The sequence below is a fragment of the Nicotiana attenuata genome, chromosome 10 (genome assembly GCF_001879085.1).
Source record: "Nicotiana attenuata strain UT chromosome 10, NIATTr2, whole genome shotgun sequence".
In the NCBI taxonomy this organism is placed as follows: Eukaryota; Viridiplantae; Streptophyta; class Magnoliopsida; order Solanales; family Solanaceae; genus Nicotiana; species Nicotiana attenuata.
Genome location: NC_031998.1, coordinates 37,378,702 through 37,399,987, shown reverse-complemented (window position 1 = coordinate 37,399,987; position 21,286 = coordinate 37,378,702). Strand labels below are relative to the sequence as shown.

Here is a 21,286-nt window from a genome sequence, read left to right as displayed (position 1 = left end):
AAAAATCTTTCAAAAACTCTTCCAAAAATTTATCCGAGCCTCATGGGATCCCAACAAAGTATACTAACAAGTCCCATAATATATTACGGACTTGCTCGAGGCCTCAAATCACATCAAACAACGTTAAAATCATGAATCAACCTCCAATCCAAGCTTTATGAACTTTAGAACTTCCAACTTCTATTTCCGATGCCGAAACCTATCAAATCACGTCCGATTGACTTCAATTTTTGCACACAAGTCCAAAATGACATAACGAAGCTATAGCAACTCTCGGAATTCCATTCCGACTCCCGGATCAAAATTTCACCTATCAACCGGAAATCGCCAAAATACTACCTTCGCCAAAATTGGCTAACTTCTTCACCGGACCTCCAAAATTACTCCCAATTGCGCTCTGAAGCCTTAAATCATCACCCGGAGCTAACCGAATCATCGGAATTCAATTCCGAGCCTTCTAACTCACAAGTCAACATCCGGTTGACTTTTCCAACTTAAGCCTTCTTAAAAGAGACGAAGTGTCTCATTTCTTATCAAAATCATTCCAAATCAATTCTAACGCACCCAATACCGATAATGAAACATAAGAATTCAGAAAATGGGAAGAACAGGGTAGTAACTCATGAGACGACGGGTCGGGTCATCACATTTTGTTAGTTTTATTGATGATCATTCAAGATGTACTTGGATTTTCTTAATGAAAGATCGTTCTGAGTTGTTTTCTATATTCCAGAATTTTTGTGCTGAAATTAAAAATCAGTTTGGTGTTTCCATTCGCACTTTTCGCAGTGATAATGCCTTAGAATATTTATCCTCTCAATTTCAGCAGTTTATGACTTCTCAAGGAATTATTCATCAGACCTCTTGTCCTTATACCCCTCAGCAAAATGGGGTTGCAGAGAGAAAGAATAGGCACATCATTGAGACTGCTCGCACACTTCTCATTGAATCTCATGTTCCGCTGCGTTTTTGGGGCGATGCAGTTCTCACAGCTTGTTATTTAGTTAATCGAATGCCTTCCTCTCCCATCCAGAATCAGATACCGTATGCAGTATTGTTTCCCCAATCACCCGTATACTCTGTTCCCCCTCGTGTTTTTGGGAGCACTTGTTTCGTTCATAACCTAGCCCCTGGGAAAGATAAGTTAGCTCCTCGTGCTCTCAAGTGTGTCTTCCTTGGTTATTCTCGTGTTCAGAAGGGATATCGTTGTTACTCACTTGATCTTCGTAGGTACTTTAAGTCCTCTGACGTCACATTTTTTGAGTCTAAACCTTTCTTTACCTCTTCTGACCTTTCTGACCCCCTTGATATATCTGAGGTCTTACCTATCCCGACCTTTAAGGAGTCTACTATAGCTCCTCCTTCACCTTCCGCCACAGAAGTCTTACCCGAGTCTCCTATAGCTCCTCCTTCACCTTCCGCTATAGAAGTCTTATCCATTCCAACCGTTGAGGAGTCTAGTGTGGCTCCTCCTAGACTCCCTGCCACAGGAACACCACTTTTGACATATCATCGTCGTCCGCGCCCAGCATCAGATCCAGCTGATTCACGTCCTGCACCTGACCCTGCTAATACTGCAGACTTGTCTCCTCTTAATCAACCGATTGCACTTCTGAAAGGTATACGGGCCACCCTTAATCCTAATCCCCATTATGTCGGTTTGAGTTATCATCGTTTGTCATCACCCTATTATGCTTTTCTATCTTCTTTGTCCTCTGTTTCCATCCCTAAGTCTACAGGTGAAGCATTGTCTCATCCAGGATGGCGACAGGCTATGATTGACGAGATGTCTGCTTTACATACGAGTGGTACTTGGGAGCTCGTCCCTCTTCCTTCAGGTAAATCTACTGTTGGTTGTCGTTGGGTGTATGCAGTCAAGGTTGGTCCGGATGGTAAGGTTGATCGTCTTAAGGCTCGTCTTGTTGCCAAAGGATATACTCAGATATTTGGGCTCGATTACAGTGATACCTTCTCTCCTGTGGCTAAGATAGCATCAGTCCGCCTTTTTCTATCCATGGCTGTTGTTCGCCATTGGCCCCTCTATCAGCTGGACATTAAGAATGCTTTTTTACACGGTGACCTTGAGGATGAAGTTTATATGGAGCATGGGTTTGTTGCTCAGGGGAGTCTCGTGGCCTTGTATGTCGCTTGCGTCGGTCACTTTATGGTCTAAAGCAGTCTCCTCGAGCCTGGTTTGGTAAGTTCAGCACAGTTATTCGAGAATTTGGCATGATTCAGAGTGAAGCTGATCACTCTGTATTCTATCGGCATTCTGCCTCGAGTCTCTGTATTTATCTGGTGGTCTATGTTGACGACATTGTTATTACCGGCAATGACCAGGATGGTATTACTAAATTGAAGCAACATCTCTTGCAACACTTTCAGACTAAGGATCTGGGCAAACTAAAGTATTTTCTGGGTATTGAGGTCGCTCAGTCTAGCTCAGGTGTTGTGATCTCACAACGAAAGTATGCCTTAGATATTCTTGAAGAGACAGGAATGACAGGTTGTAGACCGGTTGACACTCCGATGGATCCGAATTCTAAACTTATGCCAGGACAGGGGGAGCCTCTTAGCGATCCTGCAAGATATAGACGGTTGGTTGGTAAATTAAATTACCTTACAGTGACAAGACCTGACATTTCCTTTTCTGTGAGTGTTGTGAGTCAGTTTATGGATTCTCCGTGTGATAGTCATTGGGATGCAGTTGTTCGCATTCTTCGGTATATAAAATCAGCTCCAGGCAAAGGTTTATTGTTTGAGGGTCGAGGCCATGAGCAGATCGTTGGATACTCAGATGCTGATTGGGCAGGATCACCTTCTGATAGACGTTCTACGTCTGGATATTGTGTCTTGGTAGGAGGAAATTTGGTGTCCTGGAAGAGCAAGAAACAGAATGTGGTTGCTCGGTCTAGTGCAGAAGCAGAATATCGAGCGATGGCTATGGCGACATGTGAGCTAATTTGGATCAAACAGTTGCTCAAGGAGTTGAAATTTGGTGAGATTAGTCAGATGGGACTTGTGTGTGATAATCAAGCTGCTCTTCATATTGCGTCAAATCCAGTGTTCCATGAGAGAACTAAACACATTGAGATTGACTGTCACTTTGTTAGAGAAAAGATACTCTCGGGAGATATTGCTACAAAGTTTGTGAAGTCGAATGATCAGCTTGCAGATATTTTCACCAAGTCCCTCACTGGTCCTCGTATTAACTACATATGTAACAAGCTCGGTACATATGATTTATATGCACCAGCTTGAGGGGAATAGTCATGTAAATAGGAGTAAATAAATAACCCTAATCCAATATATATTAGGAGTAGGACATGTTATGTGTGTATATATATAGGGCTCATTGTAACATATGTTAATACATCAATAATATAATTTCTCCTGTGCTTTCTCACAAATGTTATTTGAAGCAAATCCTAAAAGAGATCTTACTAATTAAAGAGAGCGTAACTACAAATGAGCAGATAGAAACTTTAGGAGACATGCAAATTATCCATGATAAATATAATCACCATTAGCATCTTGCTAGGTCTTGACTAGCACTAGGCGCAAAGGACACAATCACATATCAAATATCAATTGTCAAAGAGAATGAATCCATCTGAAGTACCTGAACTATAAAAGTAAAAAGCCTTATATACAAAGTGAAGTGCCAAAGTCTTACTGTTGGCGTCTTAGTATTATTTCACTGTCCATTACTGTTGTCGAAAGAAAGTTCACAGGCTTCAAAGATCGCAAATTTTCTTTAACCCACTCCCCATATGGATTTGACAATGCAACTCGCTTTTTGACTTCTGTATTCTCAAATACCTATGTTAATCAACAACGGAATTAGAACAAACAAGTTATGGACATAAAGAGCCTTGGGACTTGGAAGTGAATGATAGGCTGATGAAGGATATGAACATATATTACTTCATAATCATAATCATTGATCCTAATAATAACAATAATAATAATTATAATAATAATAATAATAATAATAATAACAATAATTATAATATCCCTCTATCCCAATTTATGTGATGTAGTTCGAATTTCGAGAGTCAAATGAGTGCTTGTTTGACCGCGAATTTTTCATATGCGTTTTAAATATTTGAATTGTTAATTATTGTAATAAAAAGTTGTTAATTATTGTGACATAGTACTTTTTATGTAGTTTTCAAATATGTATATTTTATTTCAAAAACCTTAAAGATTCTGTCTGAATTTGCGGTAAAAATTAAAAAGTTTGACTCTTGAAATCCGAAAATGTGTCACATAAACTCGGATGGAGGGAGTAATAATAATAGTAGTAGTACTAATAGCAACAATTAAGCAAATTCATGAGTATCCATGCGCAATTAAAGTGCATTGAAATGCCATGCGATTAAAATATTAAACTATAATAATAATAATAATAATAATAATAATAATAATAATAATAATAGTAATAATAATAATAATAGTAGTAGTACTAATAGCAACAACTAAGCAAATTCATGAGTATCCATGCGCAATTAAAGTGCATAGAAATGCCATGCGATTAAAATATTAAAACAAACCTGACCACTTGAAAGATCAACACTTATCATCATACCAGGACCTAAACGTCCTTTCATTGTAACTTTTGATTCATCCATGGGTAGCACACCAACCTAACCAAAAGAAGAAACCCTTCCAATCACTGTAATTATTATCCAGTTGTAAGGACAACAAATGCAACGTCATTATTAATAAATCGATTATTCTTTAAGAACACAAATAGGAAAAAAGTAATATTGTCAGCTTGATTAATTTTAGAAAGAGCTAGGAGAAACATAATTTGGAGACGAGCCATAGTTTATGGCTTCTGCAACATTTGAAATCAGAATTAGGCTTCTGAAAAATGAACAAAACTTACACACCTCAGACGCAACATAAACAACGTTGTCTTTGGTCCGCCAATATCTAGCAGGGCGAAGTCCATTACGATCGAGACAAGCTCCAATTGTTTTCCCATCGCTGTAAATATGGAACAAGGAAAAAAAAAAAGCAAGACACAAACAGTAAATAATCGAGATAACAGTTTCATAATGTTATGATCCTTGGAAGTATCAAAAGCAGTCTTAGTTTCTTCATTCCACAACCACATCCAAGTTCCAACAACTACATATCAAAGTTCCTTAATGCAACAACAATAACTATGCCTCAATCACAGTTACCTTACATCTCTTTTTCTTTTCTAGGGGATAATTCAGTTCCTTACATATAATTGAAGATACGCTTTCAAGGAGATTAATATATCATCAAACAGAGCATCTTTCCACTTTCTATATGGACAGACCCAAATAAAAAATAAGCAGAAATCATTGAAGATCAAAACACTAAGAGGGATGAGAAGGCTTAATATATTGAAGCAAACAATGGTGATATCAGCAATCATTTCATATCTAATGCATGAGATCTACATTAACAGACTGGGTAACAAGAGGAAGCCCAGATTCTATGCAGATAAGGAATGGTGATCCCTCACATCTATTCAAATCAAGTAGATCTCAGCCACATAAAAGTGTTTGACACAAAAGATCAAAGACGACGCAGGAAAACAGAAAGACTTTCCATCCTACTAAAGACCATTCTTGACTTCAAAAAATATCTAGGAAATGAACTCCAGTTTTCTTTGTGAAAGGGAGACCTTAAAAAACTAGCCGTTATAGTTTGAGTAATTACAGAAGTGTATATGACTGACACTTTGAGAAATGTAATTGTGTATATTGATAAATGTAAGGATAAAAGGAATCAGGTGTAAGACGTTCGTCTTCACGCATTCTCTCGTTCTCTCTCTTGTTTTTTCCTTATGTCTGAAGAGACCATTCTATTCCTCAAACCATCAGCTCTCACTTTTTTTTACGAAGTAAATTTCATTAAAGAGCATCAAGCAGATGCAGAGGCTACAAAAGAGAGTATGTCAGCTTGAATTCAAAAAGGAGAGTACTATAGACTAGGGAACTGACTAACTCCAAACAATGATCAATGCTATTTAAACGGGAAAGGTTACCCCAGCTAAAGGAATTAACCAAACATCTAGCCTTCAAGGAGCAGCTTGAAGTTGAGATACCATTGAAACATCTGCTACTTCTCTGTCCATATACACCAAATGGATAAGAGAGTTCACACTAAGTTTTTCTCCCTTTTCTTTATAGCGCTATGTTTGGACCAGTTTGCATGTACCTCAACTAATCTACTGCGCAACACTGCAATCTATCCAGCCGGCAAACACAGATTGTTAAGGTAATCCAGCCCACCAAAGGCTAGCGGAGTTAGGCTCAGACCAAGCATTCCAGCAAGAATTTGAACGTGGGATCTCCAGGTGATTACTGCCATACCTTAACCACTAGGCCAACCTCGTGAAACTTAATTTAGTTTTTATTAAAGATTTAATAAAGTACATTTCAATAGTTATGTACACAACTCCTATGAGATAATATTACAGCACTACAACTAGAACCCAAACAAGTTGAAATATAACAGGCATTCAGAAGACACCTGAACAAGAGTAAGGCTGGCCCATCCCAAGCTTCCATCTGACCCTTGTAGTAATTATAAAAATCAAGAACCTAAAAACGATCGAAATATTGTCATGAAAAAGTGAACTTTAAAGATAACAATCTAATAATCATCTCGAGCATTACAAATATTAGTTACTCCCTCCGTTCCAATTTATGTGAGGTGTTTGACTGGGCACGAGTTTAAGAATGAAAGAAAAACCTTTGAAACTTGTGGTCTAAAACAAGCCATAGAAATTTGTGTGGCTGTACATCATCATATGAATGGTAAAATGGGAAGTTTAGATTTAAATTGTTACTAATATAGAAATGTGTCATTCTTTTTGGGACTGAGACTGGCTAGAAAGGAAAGTGTGTGACATAAATTGGGACAGATGGAGTACAATCAGAAGGTAAAAATATCAAGGTTTAAAGGAGAGGTCAACATAAGTAAAATTTTGGGAAAGCGACAAAGAGAAATTATCTCAGTACGAATTTCAAAACTGTGTTAACATGTAAAGTACAGAGGCTGATGAAAATCTAAATCAGACAAAATGCCAACATGGAATACCTCCGGATATTTAATAGTCAATGTTGGATGATTTTGATAAGCTTCTGGGACAAGAATCATTAGTGCTTCCTCAGGAGCTCGTCCACTTCTTATGAGTAACTGGATAATCCCAAAAAAAAGGTTAGATGGTGAAAATCCATCATTATATCTACAGAAGAGTGATGTAAAGCAGTAAGGAAAAGGAGTAACAACAAACAGTTCATGTTTAAAAGTCTACATGAAAAAAGTTATACATCTGCGAGGAAAAATGATAAGCAGAATAAGATGTTGGAAGCATTATGATAAAACTCACCCTGAAGCAATTTAAACTTAACACAAGTACCAGCAACCGAAAAACAGTAAGATTTTTTTTTCCTAAGAAACTCATCTTAATAGACATTAAAGGCCAAACAGTTCCTAGTGCTGAGAAAAGAATGGTATTATGCCCTCAACAATTACTAAAACTAGATAACTAAAAGATGCAGTGATCCATACTTCAGCAGCACTATCTAAATTTGCAGAATCAGACGCCTTCGGGTTGCCAAAAGGACGGATTTCATTCTCACGGTCACGCCAAACAGTTGATTTCATTGAGGCCTCTCTGGATTGCATCCAATTCAAGTTTCCCTGCAGATGGTTGTGGATGTAAAAACAACAGACACCATACACGTAGTCAGCAACCCAAAGAAACTGTTACTGACATCTATAATTACCTGAATAGTGTTGATCTCTCCATTATGACCTAGAAACCTCATTGGTTGAGCAAGAGGCCACCTGGGACTGGTGTTTGTACTGAATCTACGATGGTAAATAGCGAAAGGCGATGTATACAGCTCACTTTGTAAGTCATAATAAAACCTCCCAAGGACTTCAGAACGAAGCATTCCCTTGTAAACTATAGTTTGATTGGACAACGAACAAAAATAAAGTTCATTTCCCCAAATCTCTGAGTTCACAGCTCTCTCAATGAGTTTTCGACAGATATAGAGTTCTCTTTCGATGTCATCAACATTTTCCTCTTTAACAATTCGAACAAAAACCTGCTGTATGTTGGGCATAGTTTCTTTTGCATTATATCCAACTACAGAAGAATCTACAGGAACCGGCCTCCATCCAAGCACCTCAAGACCCTCGTTGTTAAAGATATTGGAAATAACTACAGCAATATTCAAAAAAAAAAAAAAATTAGAAACAACACAATAATGCTCATTAACCCTTCATGCGAGGATGCAATTAGAGGTAAAAACAAGTATAAAGTAATAGATGAAGAAAAGCTTATAGGCAACTACCAGAATAATATACATTTTTTAGAACCAAAAAGTCTCAATGGTAAAACTTGTGCAGTCATGAGATACCGCAAACACATGAGTATTTGAAATAACTTGAGAGCAGTAAGCCCCAACTTTTGACAGATAAGCTCAAAATAGATTTTGTTGGAATTTCATTCAACACAGAGCAGTTGGGATTTTTAATTTCATAGTTTATTTGGGTTTTTCGTATTCATATAGAGAATCTCTGGTTTTTTGTATTGCATATTATGTCAATTTGTTACACATGCAATAAAATTGATTTAGAATTTAAGGACCTTTAAAGGTAGAAAACCCTTAAATTATCTTAAGAAAACAAACAATTGAATAGTGGAAATGTAACAACACAGATATTAAGGATTCATATACAAGCGGTACACAACTAGATATTCATATAGCACATTCTAACAAGTTTAGCATTAAGGTATATTTGTTGTTATTATCGTGTTTTTTGCATTCTAACCCATCTAGGGATTTTCACATTTCATTCTCTCGTAAGTAAATAGGAAATATCCCTATACAATCGGTACGCAACACAGATATTAAGGATTCATATACAAGCGGTACACAACTAGATATTCATATAGCACATTCTAACTAGTTTAGCATTAAGGTATATTTGTTGTTATTATCGTGTTTTTTGCATTCTAACCCATCTAGGGATTTTCACATTTTCATTCTCTCGTAAGTAAATAGGAAATATCCATATACAATCGGTACGCAACAAGATATTCCTCCACCTCTCCTCCCCCCCCCCCCCCAAAAAAAAAAAATCCGAGTTTTCACAAGTTGCGGCTGTTCGTAACAGATCTTGCAATCCCACTTTGTTTCTGCTCTTCCAAGACACCAAGTTGTTCCAACTTAGAACTTAGAGCCTATTTGGGTTAGCTAATACTCCTTCGGTTTCATATTGTTTGAGGTAGTTTGACTCGGCACGGAATTTAATAAACAGGAGTAGACTATTGCCAAATCACCTTAAGTACCAATTTTACCCTTAAGGGCCCACATGCTAGCTTTTTGATGAAAATCATGATAAAGTAGATACTAAGTCAAATGTGGCCCACATGTCACATCTTCTCTGCCACATTAACTAAGTCAAAAAAAATTTCCTTCAATGGCTACTCTAAGATCAAAGGTCCAGTGCGTCAAATTTCTTACGTATGTGAAATTTCTTCAATTCTTGTGGCGCCAAAAAAGTTGTCTCTTTCATTCTTGTGGCGCCAAAAATTTCTCTTTTTTAATTTGGTGAAAAGCTTGTCTATTTATGTAGAGATATTTGAGATTATTCACTTATGCTTTCACTGTTTCTCTTCATAATTCTGTTTTATCTTCTGGTGTTTCTAATTTTCTCTTACATTCTGATTATTTCCTTTAATCATATTTTATCTAGCATATGCGATTAATTATACACAAATGAGTGACTCGCAATTAGACTCAATTATTAGACAAAGACGACTAAAAAGTGAGGAGCGTCATGCTGTTGCCGAATGGCTTTTGAAGGAAAGGAAAAATGGAGTTGTTAAACATGGGTCTTTAAAGCAAGCTGTGATTTTATTTAATACTCCAAGGAGTACTGTGGAAAGAATTTGGCAACATACAAAATTAAGTGTCGCTAACGGTGCTCCATTAAATGTGTCTCCGCATCTTGTAGGCAGAGTTGGGAGAAAACGAATTCATGTCGATATTAATATGGTAAAAGAAATTCCTCTTTGTCGACAAACAAATATTCGATCTTTGGCATGTGCTATGGATATGTCAACGTCAACTATTTTTCGACGCATCAAAGAAGGGGCTATAAGGTCACATACCAATGCCATAAAGCCTCATTTGACAGAGGAAAATAAGAAGGCAAGACTTCAATTTTGTCTATCAATGATTGAGTCTAGTACGCTAAATTCAAATCCTATATTTTCAGACATGTTTAATTATGTTCATATAGATGAAAAATGGTTCTTTTTGTCGAAAAAATCTGAAAAGTTCTATCTTCTCCCCGAAGAACAAGAGCCAAACCCATATAGATCTTGTAAAAGTAAAAATTTCATAACAAAAGTTATGTTTATGGCTGCTGTTGCGCGCCCTAGGCTTGCTGAAGATGGAACTGAGTTATTTTCAGGAAAAATAGGAATATTTCCTTTTGTGTTCAAGGAACCTACCAAAAGGAATAGCAAAAACAGAGTAGCTGGAACTTTAGAAACAAAGCCTATTTTATCAGTCACTAAAGATGTCACTAGGACTTGTTTAATTGAAAAAGTTCTTCCAGCGATTCGATCAAAATGGCCACTTTCGCAGTCAAATGCTCCTATTTTTATCCAACAAGATAATGCGAGACCTCACCTTAGTGTTAATGACTTGCAATTTACCGAAGCTGCTCGGCAAGATGGATTCGATATTAGGCTTTGCTTTCAACCTCCTAACAGTCCAGATTTAAATGTTTTGGACCTCGGATTCTTCAGAGCTATTCAGTCTCTTCAACATCAAATGGCTCCAAAAACTATTGACGAGTTAGTAAATGCAGTTGAGAAATCGTTTAATGACATGAAAGTTGAACGACTGAATCATGTCTTTCTGACTCTACAATCTTGCATGGTTGAAGTGATGAAAGATAAAGGTGGAAACAACTACAAAGTGCCACATATGAAAAAGGACATGCTAGAACGACAGAGAACTCTTCCTACTCAAGTTTGTTGCGACATTGGTATTGTTAATGAAGCTCTAGCTCTACTTTAAGCTAGAGTAATAGATCAAGGTTATCTGCAACTTATTTTTGTAAAGTTCGTCTTTGTTTTGTAGCATTGGGTATCATGTAGTTTTTGTGTAATCTCTATTTCTGTAAAGACTTTGTAACCTCTACTTTGGAAATATGGTTAACCTGCACTTTGGTATGGTGTAAGGATGACGAATTCCTTATTGAAATTACTACTTGTTGGTACCTTCAACTTTTTGAAGACTTAACAAGAAATAGGAGTATAAAATTTCATTAGTGCTTTTCTTTCTCTTGACATGCTAAAATGATTTTGTTGGAGAGAAGATTGGACTTCTATAGAACTTCTATGATCGTGATGGTTTAGACTAAAATCCAATTTATAAGCAGTTGCGGATTTTTGAAAATTTAATGGTGTTGTTCATCACCATAAGTCTTGAATCACGGCAGTATTTGTGGTCGTTATCTAGTGACTGGTGTCAAATAATGTCACTTTATAACTTCAATTAATGTGACTTTATTGGTAATTTGGGACAAAAAGTGAAGCACATAAGTAAGTTACATAGGCTCGCAATATTCCAATTTACACGAAAATAATTGTAACTGCAGCAAAAAATATGAAAGAACCAAAATAGAAGAAGCCACATGCCAACAAGCATGGAAAAGATCTGACATGTAGTGGCTTCACTTTTTAAACATTTGACTTGTCAACCTAACCTAATAAAGTTACTATCACAAACCGTTTACTCTTAAATTCAGTGGTCCGTGTCAGATTTTTGAAGGAGGAATGGTAAGGGTAATATTGGTATCTCAAAAGTAAAGGATTACCAAATTTAGAAATGTGTCATTTATTTTGGAACAGACTAAAAAGGAAAGTACCTCATTCAATATGAAACGGAGGGAGTAGTAAATACTCTAATATATTTGTTAAAGGCTAAAAGTGAAGTTTTCTCTTGCTTTCGGTCATTTCATACGATGATTTGTACTCAATTTGAGGTAAGATAAAAAATCTTACAAACTAACGATGGCAAGGATAAAAGATTTGGTGCTTATTTGGAGTCTTATAGGATAATCCATAAAATCAGTTGCTTACACTAGTGCACAAAATGGGGTTGTTGAGGATCTCTTTTATTTATTATGATTATGAATCTACCAAAACTTTACTGGAGATACCATTCTAGTAGCTGCCTATCTCATCAATCGAATGCCACTTAAAACTCTCAATTTTCAGAGTCCTCTGTAAGCTTTAAAGGGTAAAAATAATTATATTGTTCATCCAAAGGTGTTTGGGTGTATCCGCTTGATTCACACTAGGAATTCTGTAAAGCTTGATTTTAGAGCTCTTAAATGTGTCTTTTTTGGGTATTCTCCAACAGATGAAGGGTATAAATGTTATCATCCTCCCTCTAGAGATCTTTGGCTAGCATAAATGTTACCTTTCAAAAATTTCAGCCATATTTCAGTATTACACTATCACCCCTTCGAAGGGAGAGCAATAAGGAGGAAGAGATGATTCTCCCAAGTTGCACTGTTGAAACTGTGGAAACCACAACCACTACCACTAGGGAAAGTGAAATAGAGAAAGAATTTAGGAGGAGATTACTAGGTTGTTGGATAGACCTAATCTGGAAACTTACTCAAGGAGAAAAGACCAGAAGAAATCATCATGCAATCTATTGATGCTCAATCCTCTTCTACTGGTGAGTTATCTACATTTCCTAATGAGTTATATTCACCTATTGAAAGAGTCAGATCTTGGCATCCTGCACCAAACACCTTTATCTAATTTTATCCCCTATAATTCTTTGTTTCCCTCATATAGAACATTTGCCTTGTCTATTTCTTTTGTGTCTATTCCCAGAATTGAAGAAAAGTTTTTGCAGATCCGAAACAAAAACAAGCTATAACTGAAGAAAGGAAGGTCTTGTCAAGGAATGAGACTTGGGAACTTGCCATTTCACTAACTAGACAAGAAGTTGGTTGGTTGCAAATGAGTCTTCACTATGAAACACAAAGCTGACGGTTCGATTGAAAGATACAAAGCAAGATTTGTGACTAAGGGATTCACTCAGACTTATGGAGTGGATTATCAAAAGACATTTGCCTCTATTGCTAAAATAACACTATTAGAATCTTTTATCCTGTGCAGCTAATTTTGATTGGGACTTGCAACAATTTGAGGTGAAGAATGCATTTCTTCATGGAGACCTAGAAGAAGAGGAGTACATGGAGATTCCTCCTGGATTTGACACCGAACAAAGTCAAGAAAAGGTGTGTAGACCGAAGAAAGCCTTGTACGGATTAAAGCAATCCCTTAGAGCATGGTTTGGCAGATTCAGCAAAGCCATGATCTCCTTCTCTTACCAACAAAGCAATGTTAATCACACCTTCTTCATAAGACATCAAAAGCCACTCTTCTCCTAGTTTATATTGATGACATAGTAATTGCAAGAGATGACAAAGAGAAGATGACCTTATTGAAGAAGTTCTTAGCATATGAATTCAAGGACCTAGGAATATTGCAGTACTTCTTGGGAGTTGGGAATTGAGGTTGCTAGATCAAAAAGAGGAATCTATATTTCTCAAATGAAGTATATTCCGAATCTCTTGAAAGAAACTGGTATGAAAGGTTGCAAACCAGCAGACTAGCCCATTAAAAGTAATCACAAGTTACAAGCAGGAGTTGGAGAGTCAGTCCAAAAGGAGAGATATCAGAAGTTGGTTGGAAAGCTCATTATCGCTCTCACACTAAACCAGATATAGCCTATTCAATCAGCTTGATAAATTAGTTCATGCATGATCCACGAGATCATCATATGCAAGTTGTCTTTCACATTTTGTGATATCTGAAATCTGCCTGCTCTAGGGAAAGTTCTGCTTTTCTCCAAACATGGCCATCTCTAGACAGGAGTCTTTACTTATGCGGATTGGGATGGCTCTGTAGATGACAGAAGATCTACATATGGTTACTGTTCACTAGTCTTTGTATAGTAATCCTTTTCATAAAGCAAACCCAGTGTATCAAAGACACAAACCATTGTATGGCAACGAGTGCCTCGTAGAGAATCAACAAATCATTGTTAGATAGTTCAACTTTAGTTCAACTTCTCAGGCAATCTCTGATATCTTTCGAAACCTCTCTTAGGGACACTTAAGGCCCCATTTTTTTCCCACTCTATGAAGATCTAAATCTGAATCATTCAAATCTCACTCTATAAATGCATTTTTTTCACAAAATCACTAAATAACTCTTAATAGGTCTGAATCTGTCAAATCTTATATAGAGTCTTAAAATCACTAAGATGTTAACTTAAAGATTCTCGTGCATGTAATCTTTACCACTATTTTATATATTACCACCGCAAACAACTACCTCCACCTCCACAACCTGCCACCACTAGCAACCACATCTACACTAGCCTTTATTGCTCAACCACCACCACTAACCACCAACCTCCTCCACGATCAGCTACCTCCCCAAGCTCCTTGTTACAGCCATTAGAATGCGGTGATTTGCATTCTAAGGTATATTAAAGGTTCAACCGGACATGGTCTATTGTATAAGAATAAGGAACCAGAAAATAATATTTGATACCCTGGTACAGACTAAGTAGGATCTACTTCAGATAGACAATCCGCTTCAGGGTACTATGTTCTAGTTGGAGGAGATCTAATATCTTGGAAAAACAAAAAGCAAGATGCAGTAGCTAGATCAGGTGCTGATGCAGAATATCAAGCACTGATTTTGTCTACATGTGAGACTATATGACTAAAGCAACTTCTTAAAGAGTTAAGGTGCGAAGGAGATGCACTAATGCGGTTGACTTATGATAATCAGGTTGTATATACTTTGCTTTGAATAAAGCATATATAGATAGATCGTCTTTCATTTGCTAAAGATTACGCCAGGGTGCATTGCGACAAGATTTGTCAGTTTGAGCCATCAGTTAGCAGATATTCTTAACAATCACTCATGGCTTCGTGGTAAGTTAAGAGCATACAATATGTATGTTCCAACTTGAGGAAGAGTGTTCAGAATTAGGAAATTGTTAATATGGCAAAAGGCATTGCTTAAAAATATGGTAAAGGTTTAGAATCCTTAGATTGTGTAATTAAAAATTGGAATTACTTCCTTTTCTTTTTAGGATTACATGTAAACACTATTTAAACCCCAACATGCTTGAAGGAATAATCAAGCAATGCATTCCCAAATCTCTTCTTTCTTTACCATTATACAATCATGCAACAAAAGCATTTGATTGCTCGAATCACCAGATCCCATTTTCTTGTAATCGAAATTCTAAACTATGTACAAGCAGATGTTGTACAGAATATCAAATCTAGATTAGAATTCTCAAATTCGGAGGTAATTAATATTTGAAAACCTACCTAATAATTGACAAAATGGCCACAGATTGAGATAAAAGGTTTGAATTGACGAAGAACAAACCAGGAGACAGAATTAAGCTTGCCGGAGAATTACCTAAAACGATAGCTGGAAAAAGTAGATGGAATATTTTGTTTATTGCAAAGCTAAGCAAAAAAAAAATTACAAAAAAACTAGATATTGATATAGTGAGTCACAAGTCTGTAACGAGGCTAAAGATGCTAGAAGGATGATTGGAAGTGGCCTCAAGAGAGAAATCCAAAACAGATAGGAAGTTGCAAATTTAGGTTCTCGATCGCAAGAAATTATTAGTCACATGCATTGATAAAGGTGTTAAAAAGGGATGAGGTAGACCTAAAATCACATGGAATGAAGTTGTCTCAAAAGACACTACAAATCCTTGGAATCATTGCATACTTGGCTAAAGATAGAGCGAATTGAAAAAAAGATCCATATAGGTGATACTTGCTAGTTAGGAATAGGCTTTAAATTTGGTAAAGAGCTTTTTATGTCATTATTATTATTATTATTATTATTATTATTATTATTATTATTATTATTATTTAAATTATGTTCACTACTACACTTATTTTACTTTGGCATGATAATGATGATGATATGATTTGAGCATAAAGAAAGAAGTGAGGATTCATATCGCATACCTCAACTTTGTTTCGGACTGAGCCATAGTTGTTGTTGTTTACATCGGTCGTCTACTCGGTTATTGGAGATTCAGCGAAAAATTAGTGAGAAACTCTGTTGGAGAGTTGTTACATTGTTGGAAACTAGGTTCGGTTAGTCGAAATTCGAAGGTGGTCAAAACTTGGATGGGTAGGATTGGAGTAATCGACTCCCATGGAAGAAAGAAGCTTGGCAGAAAGTGACCAGAAACTTCATCACTTGTTAACGCACTAAACAATTTCGCTAAAAGTTTTGATCTCTGATCAGCGTGGCGACATCACGTGGTGGCTCCGACCGGGACATGACTTTTAATGTTTTGCTACATGAGTGTTCCGGTTATTGTGATGGTGCTAGTCTATGCACGGCACTCACCAAAGACAACGACGTCCCCAACAAATTTGACAGTTGAAAAATCACAATATGAAGATATCTCATTCTCCCAGATGTTTCTGTTAATGACGGGGAGCAATTTCTTCCTAGAATTTGATACCATGTGAGAGATAAGAGATTTGTGAGAAGAGATTGATATGTGTAGGACAAATGCCTTAAACTTGAATTCTTTTACAGGTATGCTTCACAGTATATATTCTTATCCACTGTGGAACATATATACCTCAGTCTCTAACCATTTACGTTTAGATATCTAACATCTTACTTTGTGAATTTGTTATGATATTACCAACATTACCTTGAATAACTATTTTAGCTGCACTGGATTCTGCTACATAGGGAAGGAAGGCTCCTTAAAAATTATACATAATTTTTGGAGGGGAAAAAAAGAACAACTTAGTTTATCTAAAGTGAGGGAGTTTAATATGTGGTCTAAAATCACTTGCAGAGATTTCAACTTTTTCCACACTACAGGGCAAAACACAAACTGAAAAAGTTAATCAAGGGTGAGAGAGAGAGAGAGAGAGAGAGAGAGAGAGAGAGAGAGAGAGAGACTCTATTTTGATAACTGATATGGCAAGAAATTCCCTATAACCAAGTAATGAGTATAGGGGAACTATGCTGTAATGGAAAGTATCTGTTAGCAAATCCTCCAAAGTTATATATTAAAGACTGACCTTTCTTGGCTTCATTCATCTGATTACAATCCTTAGGAAGAAAAATCATTCCAACTCCAGTATGAAGCTTGTCAAAGACTGCAATCCCTTCTTTCTCAGCCCAATCGTTGACAAGATCCCAAGGAATTGAAGTCATCACTCCAGAACCATCACCAGAATCATTGTCAGCTCCACAACCTCCACGATGTTCCATGCAGCCAAGAGCTACAAGAGCATCCTTTACGATTCCATGTGATGCTTTATTGTCCAAATTTGCGATAAAACCAACCCCACATGCGCCTCTTTCAGATATTATATCATCCAAGTCGGCAACCTGAAAAAGTTAAACCATGAAATCTAAGCCTGCCACATGGAGTACTTTCATAGGGTTATGGAAAAAAGTTAAAAGATTACACCCAAAAAAAAAAGGCAACACTCCGAGAATCTACCATCTCCAAGCTCTAAAACCTTGAAAAGAGATGGTGCTCAAGAGCATTACTTTCTTTAAGTAAATAAGAAAGTACTATTCCTGGGAAGATCACTCCGTGCAACATTCAGTAGTGATAAAGAAGGATAATTACTGAAAATATCCTTAACGTAAAAGAGAAAAAAGTTCTTATAGCTGCGCAGTGGATGAGGGAAACAGTTCCATATGTGACATTTCAGATTTTTGAGCCCCAAAACCAAATATGGATGTTATAGAAGCTTTCATTGTTTCCAGGTGGATAACCAACTATGTATAATTGAGCATAAAGCAAACCTCACAAATTTACTCATAGTAACTTTTACATTAAAAAATCAGAGTTATCACTTCACAACAAAATTGTGCACAATATGAACAGCTGCATCATAAGAAACAAGCAGTGTTATTACTTTGGCTTCCGTTGATTTGTCATTTAAAATTGTCAGTAATATGCCTCGTAGCAACATAAGTGATGCCCAACATCTTTATCAGGCAAGTAACTCCCTCCAATACTTACCCCCTCTTACTATCTTTCCATTCAATTAACCATGAAATGACATGGAAATGCTACTCTATCCTCCATTAGATTTATTTTACACAAAACCCAATAAACGCTTTGGAATTCTACAACAGGTACAAACTCCATTAGGTATCTTGTGTCACTCATTTCAATAGCAGTATTTCAAAGCAAACATATACGGGAAAAACAAAAGAAAAAAAAGATATTGCAAGAGGACAGTAGTCTTTTGATGAGTTCTCAGAGTGAATTGGCTTGAATAAAAGGGGCACAAAGTAAGATGCCTAGTAAAACATGGGGGGGATCAGAGGGGAAGTTACCACAATGCAATACATCTCTACGCTATATTGCCAGAGTAGAACAAGGACATAGAGAGAGAAGCTAAAGTAAAGCCCCAAGAGAAGAGCATTTCAGAAGATGTTATGGCAAAAGCTTGATTTACATATAACTTAAATATCACATAAAAGCATTTGTCCACTTTGATATTTTCTCTTTTACTATTTTTTAGGAATCAAACATGCCTCTATCTTCAAGACATCTCCATTTCAACTTGAATGTCATAATTTAAGTAAGCAAAACAATTAGATTAAAAAGCGACATGAAAAGTATCACATTTTCATTCATAGAGTACGCAGGTGTATGCGCCAATCCTACATTCAAGAACAAATTCGACAAACAATAGTCAACATGGGACACAACACGTGAAGAAAAGCCAATGAAGCTGATCAAGACCAACTAACTCTCAACCATTAGCAAAACTTCAAGCGCCTCAGATATCACATGGCATAAATCCGTATATCCAATATCTACAAAGTTAAGAGTTGCAATATACTTATGATAAGTAAACAGCGGCCTCAGGGTCATACAAAGCATGCAGTTGCTAATTAATTTTGTGAATTATATTTCACCTTTATATAATTCAACCAAATAACTCAATGGACTTTTGCTACCTACAAACCTGAAGCATTTTAGCACATGGAAAGTCAGCAGACCACATATTCCAAGGACTCCAACCAGTAACTTTCCAAGAAGATGCTCCATATATGAAATCTCTTCCCACCTCATATGAAAGCACTGTGTCCAATTTCACTTTAGGGCATCGAGATTAACACTAGACCTACTTATGCTAGTCATAGTACAAAAAAGGGACATGCCTAATGTTAAGAGACTGCTTTTTTGTTGAAGCAAAAGTCTTCCCAAGTTTCGAACAGCAAAGTAATCAAACAAGCATGTTTCTTCACATAATATGCCAAGTAGGAAATCCATTGAAGCTAATTATTGTACCTACTCTAATAAGAAGTCAAGATAGCTAAAGTATACCACAGCAAACACACACCTTAGGCACAATATCAGAGGACTGCTGAGATGCATTAGTGGCAACACGTTCAAGGTCAAGAGCAGCGTTAATTGCATTCCACTTGTTGTTTATCAAGCTTCTCCTATTAGCTGCCGCATAACCAATCCTTCGACGAACACGCTTGCTGGATTTACAGTACAATCCGAAGAAATCAACAAACACGCCGTCTTTACTCCCCGCAACAATCTTCGGTGACTGCCCGTTGGCGTAGAGTAACTGCGGGACGTTCGCCACCGAGTTCACCGCCATCTAAACCGATCAGAACTCTCTCTCCCTACACACAGAATCGCACAGTGAGTGTGTGAAATTAAGCAGTGTTTGTGTGAAGGGTTTAGAGAGAGAAAGAGAAGGTGTGGAAATGGGAGAGAATGTGTGGAGAGAGGGAAGGATTGGGAGATAAAAAGAAGAGAGTTTCGGAGCCACACTCTTCTTTTTTTCTTTCTTATTACAGAGTCGATGGTGATGTTGATGTCAGTGATAGTTTTGGAGTATATTTTTGTGAAAGGTGACTGTAAGCTGAGACCAAAGGTCAGTGAATTTGAAAAGTGGTGTTTCATTTTTCTTTTCTTTTTTTTTTTTTTTTGTGAAGACGTGGAAATTTTGAGCCACATGAAATGGAAGAGGTTCTCAGTTACAAGTCATCAGTACTAACATTTTTTTCCTTTTCTCTTTTTCTACTTATTGCTACTATGTTTTTCTCAATGGAGATAGATAGGGTTGTTCATAAAAATCCGAAAAATCGAATCAAACCGAAAATCAAAACTAATCGACCAAAAAAATTGATATTTTTCGGTTTGGTTTGGTCTTGATTTTGAATTCTAAAAACCGATCAAATTTGGTTTGATTTTGGTTTTAATCAAAAAAAGACCGAACCAAACCGACTATAGGAGTAGCTATTTTAAATTTATTATTACACCTATATATATGTATATTTTATACAAAGTTTCAAAAGTTTTATGGTAAATGTTAATAGTTTGCACTTTTAGTATAGTTCTTTACCTTTACATTCTAGTTTGATTGGTAGTTTTCTTTTGTTAAGTGTAAGAATCCATTTCGTGTTAAAAATAATATATTTTTAATTGAGTTCTTAAATGATTCATCACTATTTGATTCAATTGTCATCAATATATCTTGGTAAATAATAGATTTCTCAAAGGGCAATTGATTTGATAGTGTTACGTTGAAAATATGGTCGTCGGAATATGTGTTTGGTAGTGTATGTCTTATATTTAAGGAAAAACCGACAAAAAACCGAAAAAACGACAAAACCCGACATAAACCGAATCGAGAAAAAAATCGACTTAATTGATTTGATTTGGTTCTAATATTTGAAAAACCGACTTACTTGGTTTGGTTTCTTTTTAGGGAAAAACCGATCCAAACCAAACAACCCTAGAGATAGACCTACGAATAAAATTAGAAAAAGACTGAATTTAGGAAAGCTGTTGATAAGATTAGAATATTGCACTTTTGTGGTGTAAATACACTCAACAAGGACTACTACTGCTTCTTTTTTAAAATACTACTAATACTTAATAGAATAAGAATAAAAAATTATTTTTATCCATTGTATATTAAATTAAATAATTTAATATTCGCGGTACAAATTAAAGTGAGAATATATCTCACTTAACCATAATATATGTATGAAAGACATATCTTTCATTCATTAGTTATTGTAAATATTGGGTCTTGGTAAATTTTAAAGGGAAACTTACACAAATGTCCCAAATAAATCTCAACTTACCAACCTCTAGCC

The 21,286-nt window shown here is 36.4% G+C and overlaps 1 protein-coding gene across 1 annotated transcript in view; it reads right to left on the bottom strand.

Annotated features, from left to right (window-relative positions):
- The window catches only part of LOC109233296 (ferredoxin-dependent glutamate synthase, chloroplastic), a 51,895-nt gene extending 31,915 nt beyond the window's left edge, over nt 1–19,980 (bottom strand). Inside the window, exons 1-9 of the mRNA XM_019399122.1 lie at nt 19,507–19,980; nt 17,212–17,524; nt 7,782–8,224; nt 7,564–7,695; nt 7,090–7,188; nt 6,520–6,590; nt 4,899–4,995; nt 4,557–4,649; nt 3,677–3,822 (exon numbers count right to left, since the gene is read on the bottom strand). Of these exons, the coding sequence (XP_019254667.1) occupies nt 3,677–3,822; nt 4,557–4,649; nt 4,899–4,995; nt 6,520–6,590; nt 7,090–7,188; nt 7,564–7,695; nt 7,782–8,224; nt 17,212–17,524; nt 19,507–19,776 (1,664 nt within the window). The 5' untranslated portion in view covers nt 19,777–19,980. The remainder of the gene's footprint in view (nt 1–3,676; nt 3,823–4,556; nt 4,650–4,898; nt 4,996–6,519; nt 6,591–7,089; nt 7,189–7,563; nt 7,696–7,781; nt 8,225–17,211; nt 17,525–19,506) is intronic.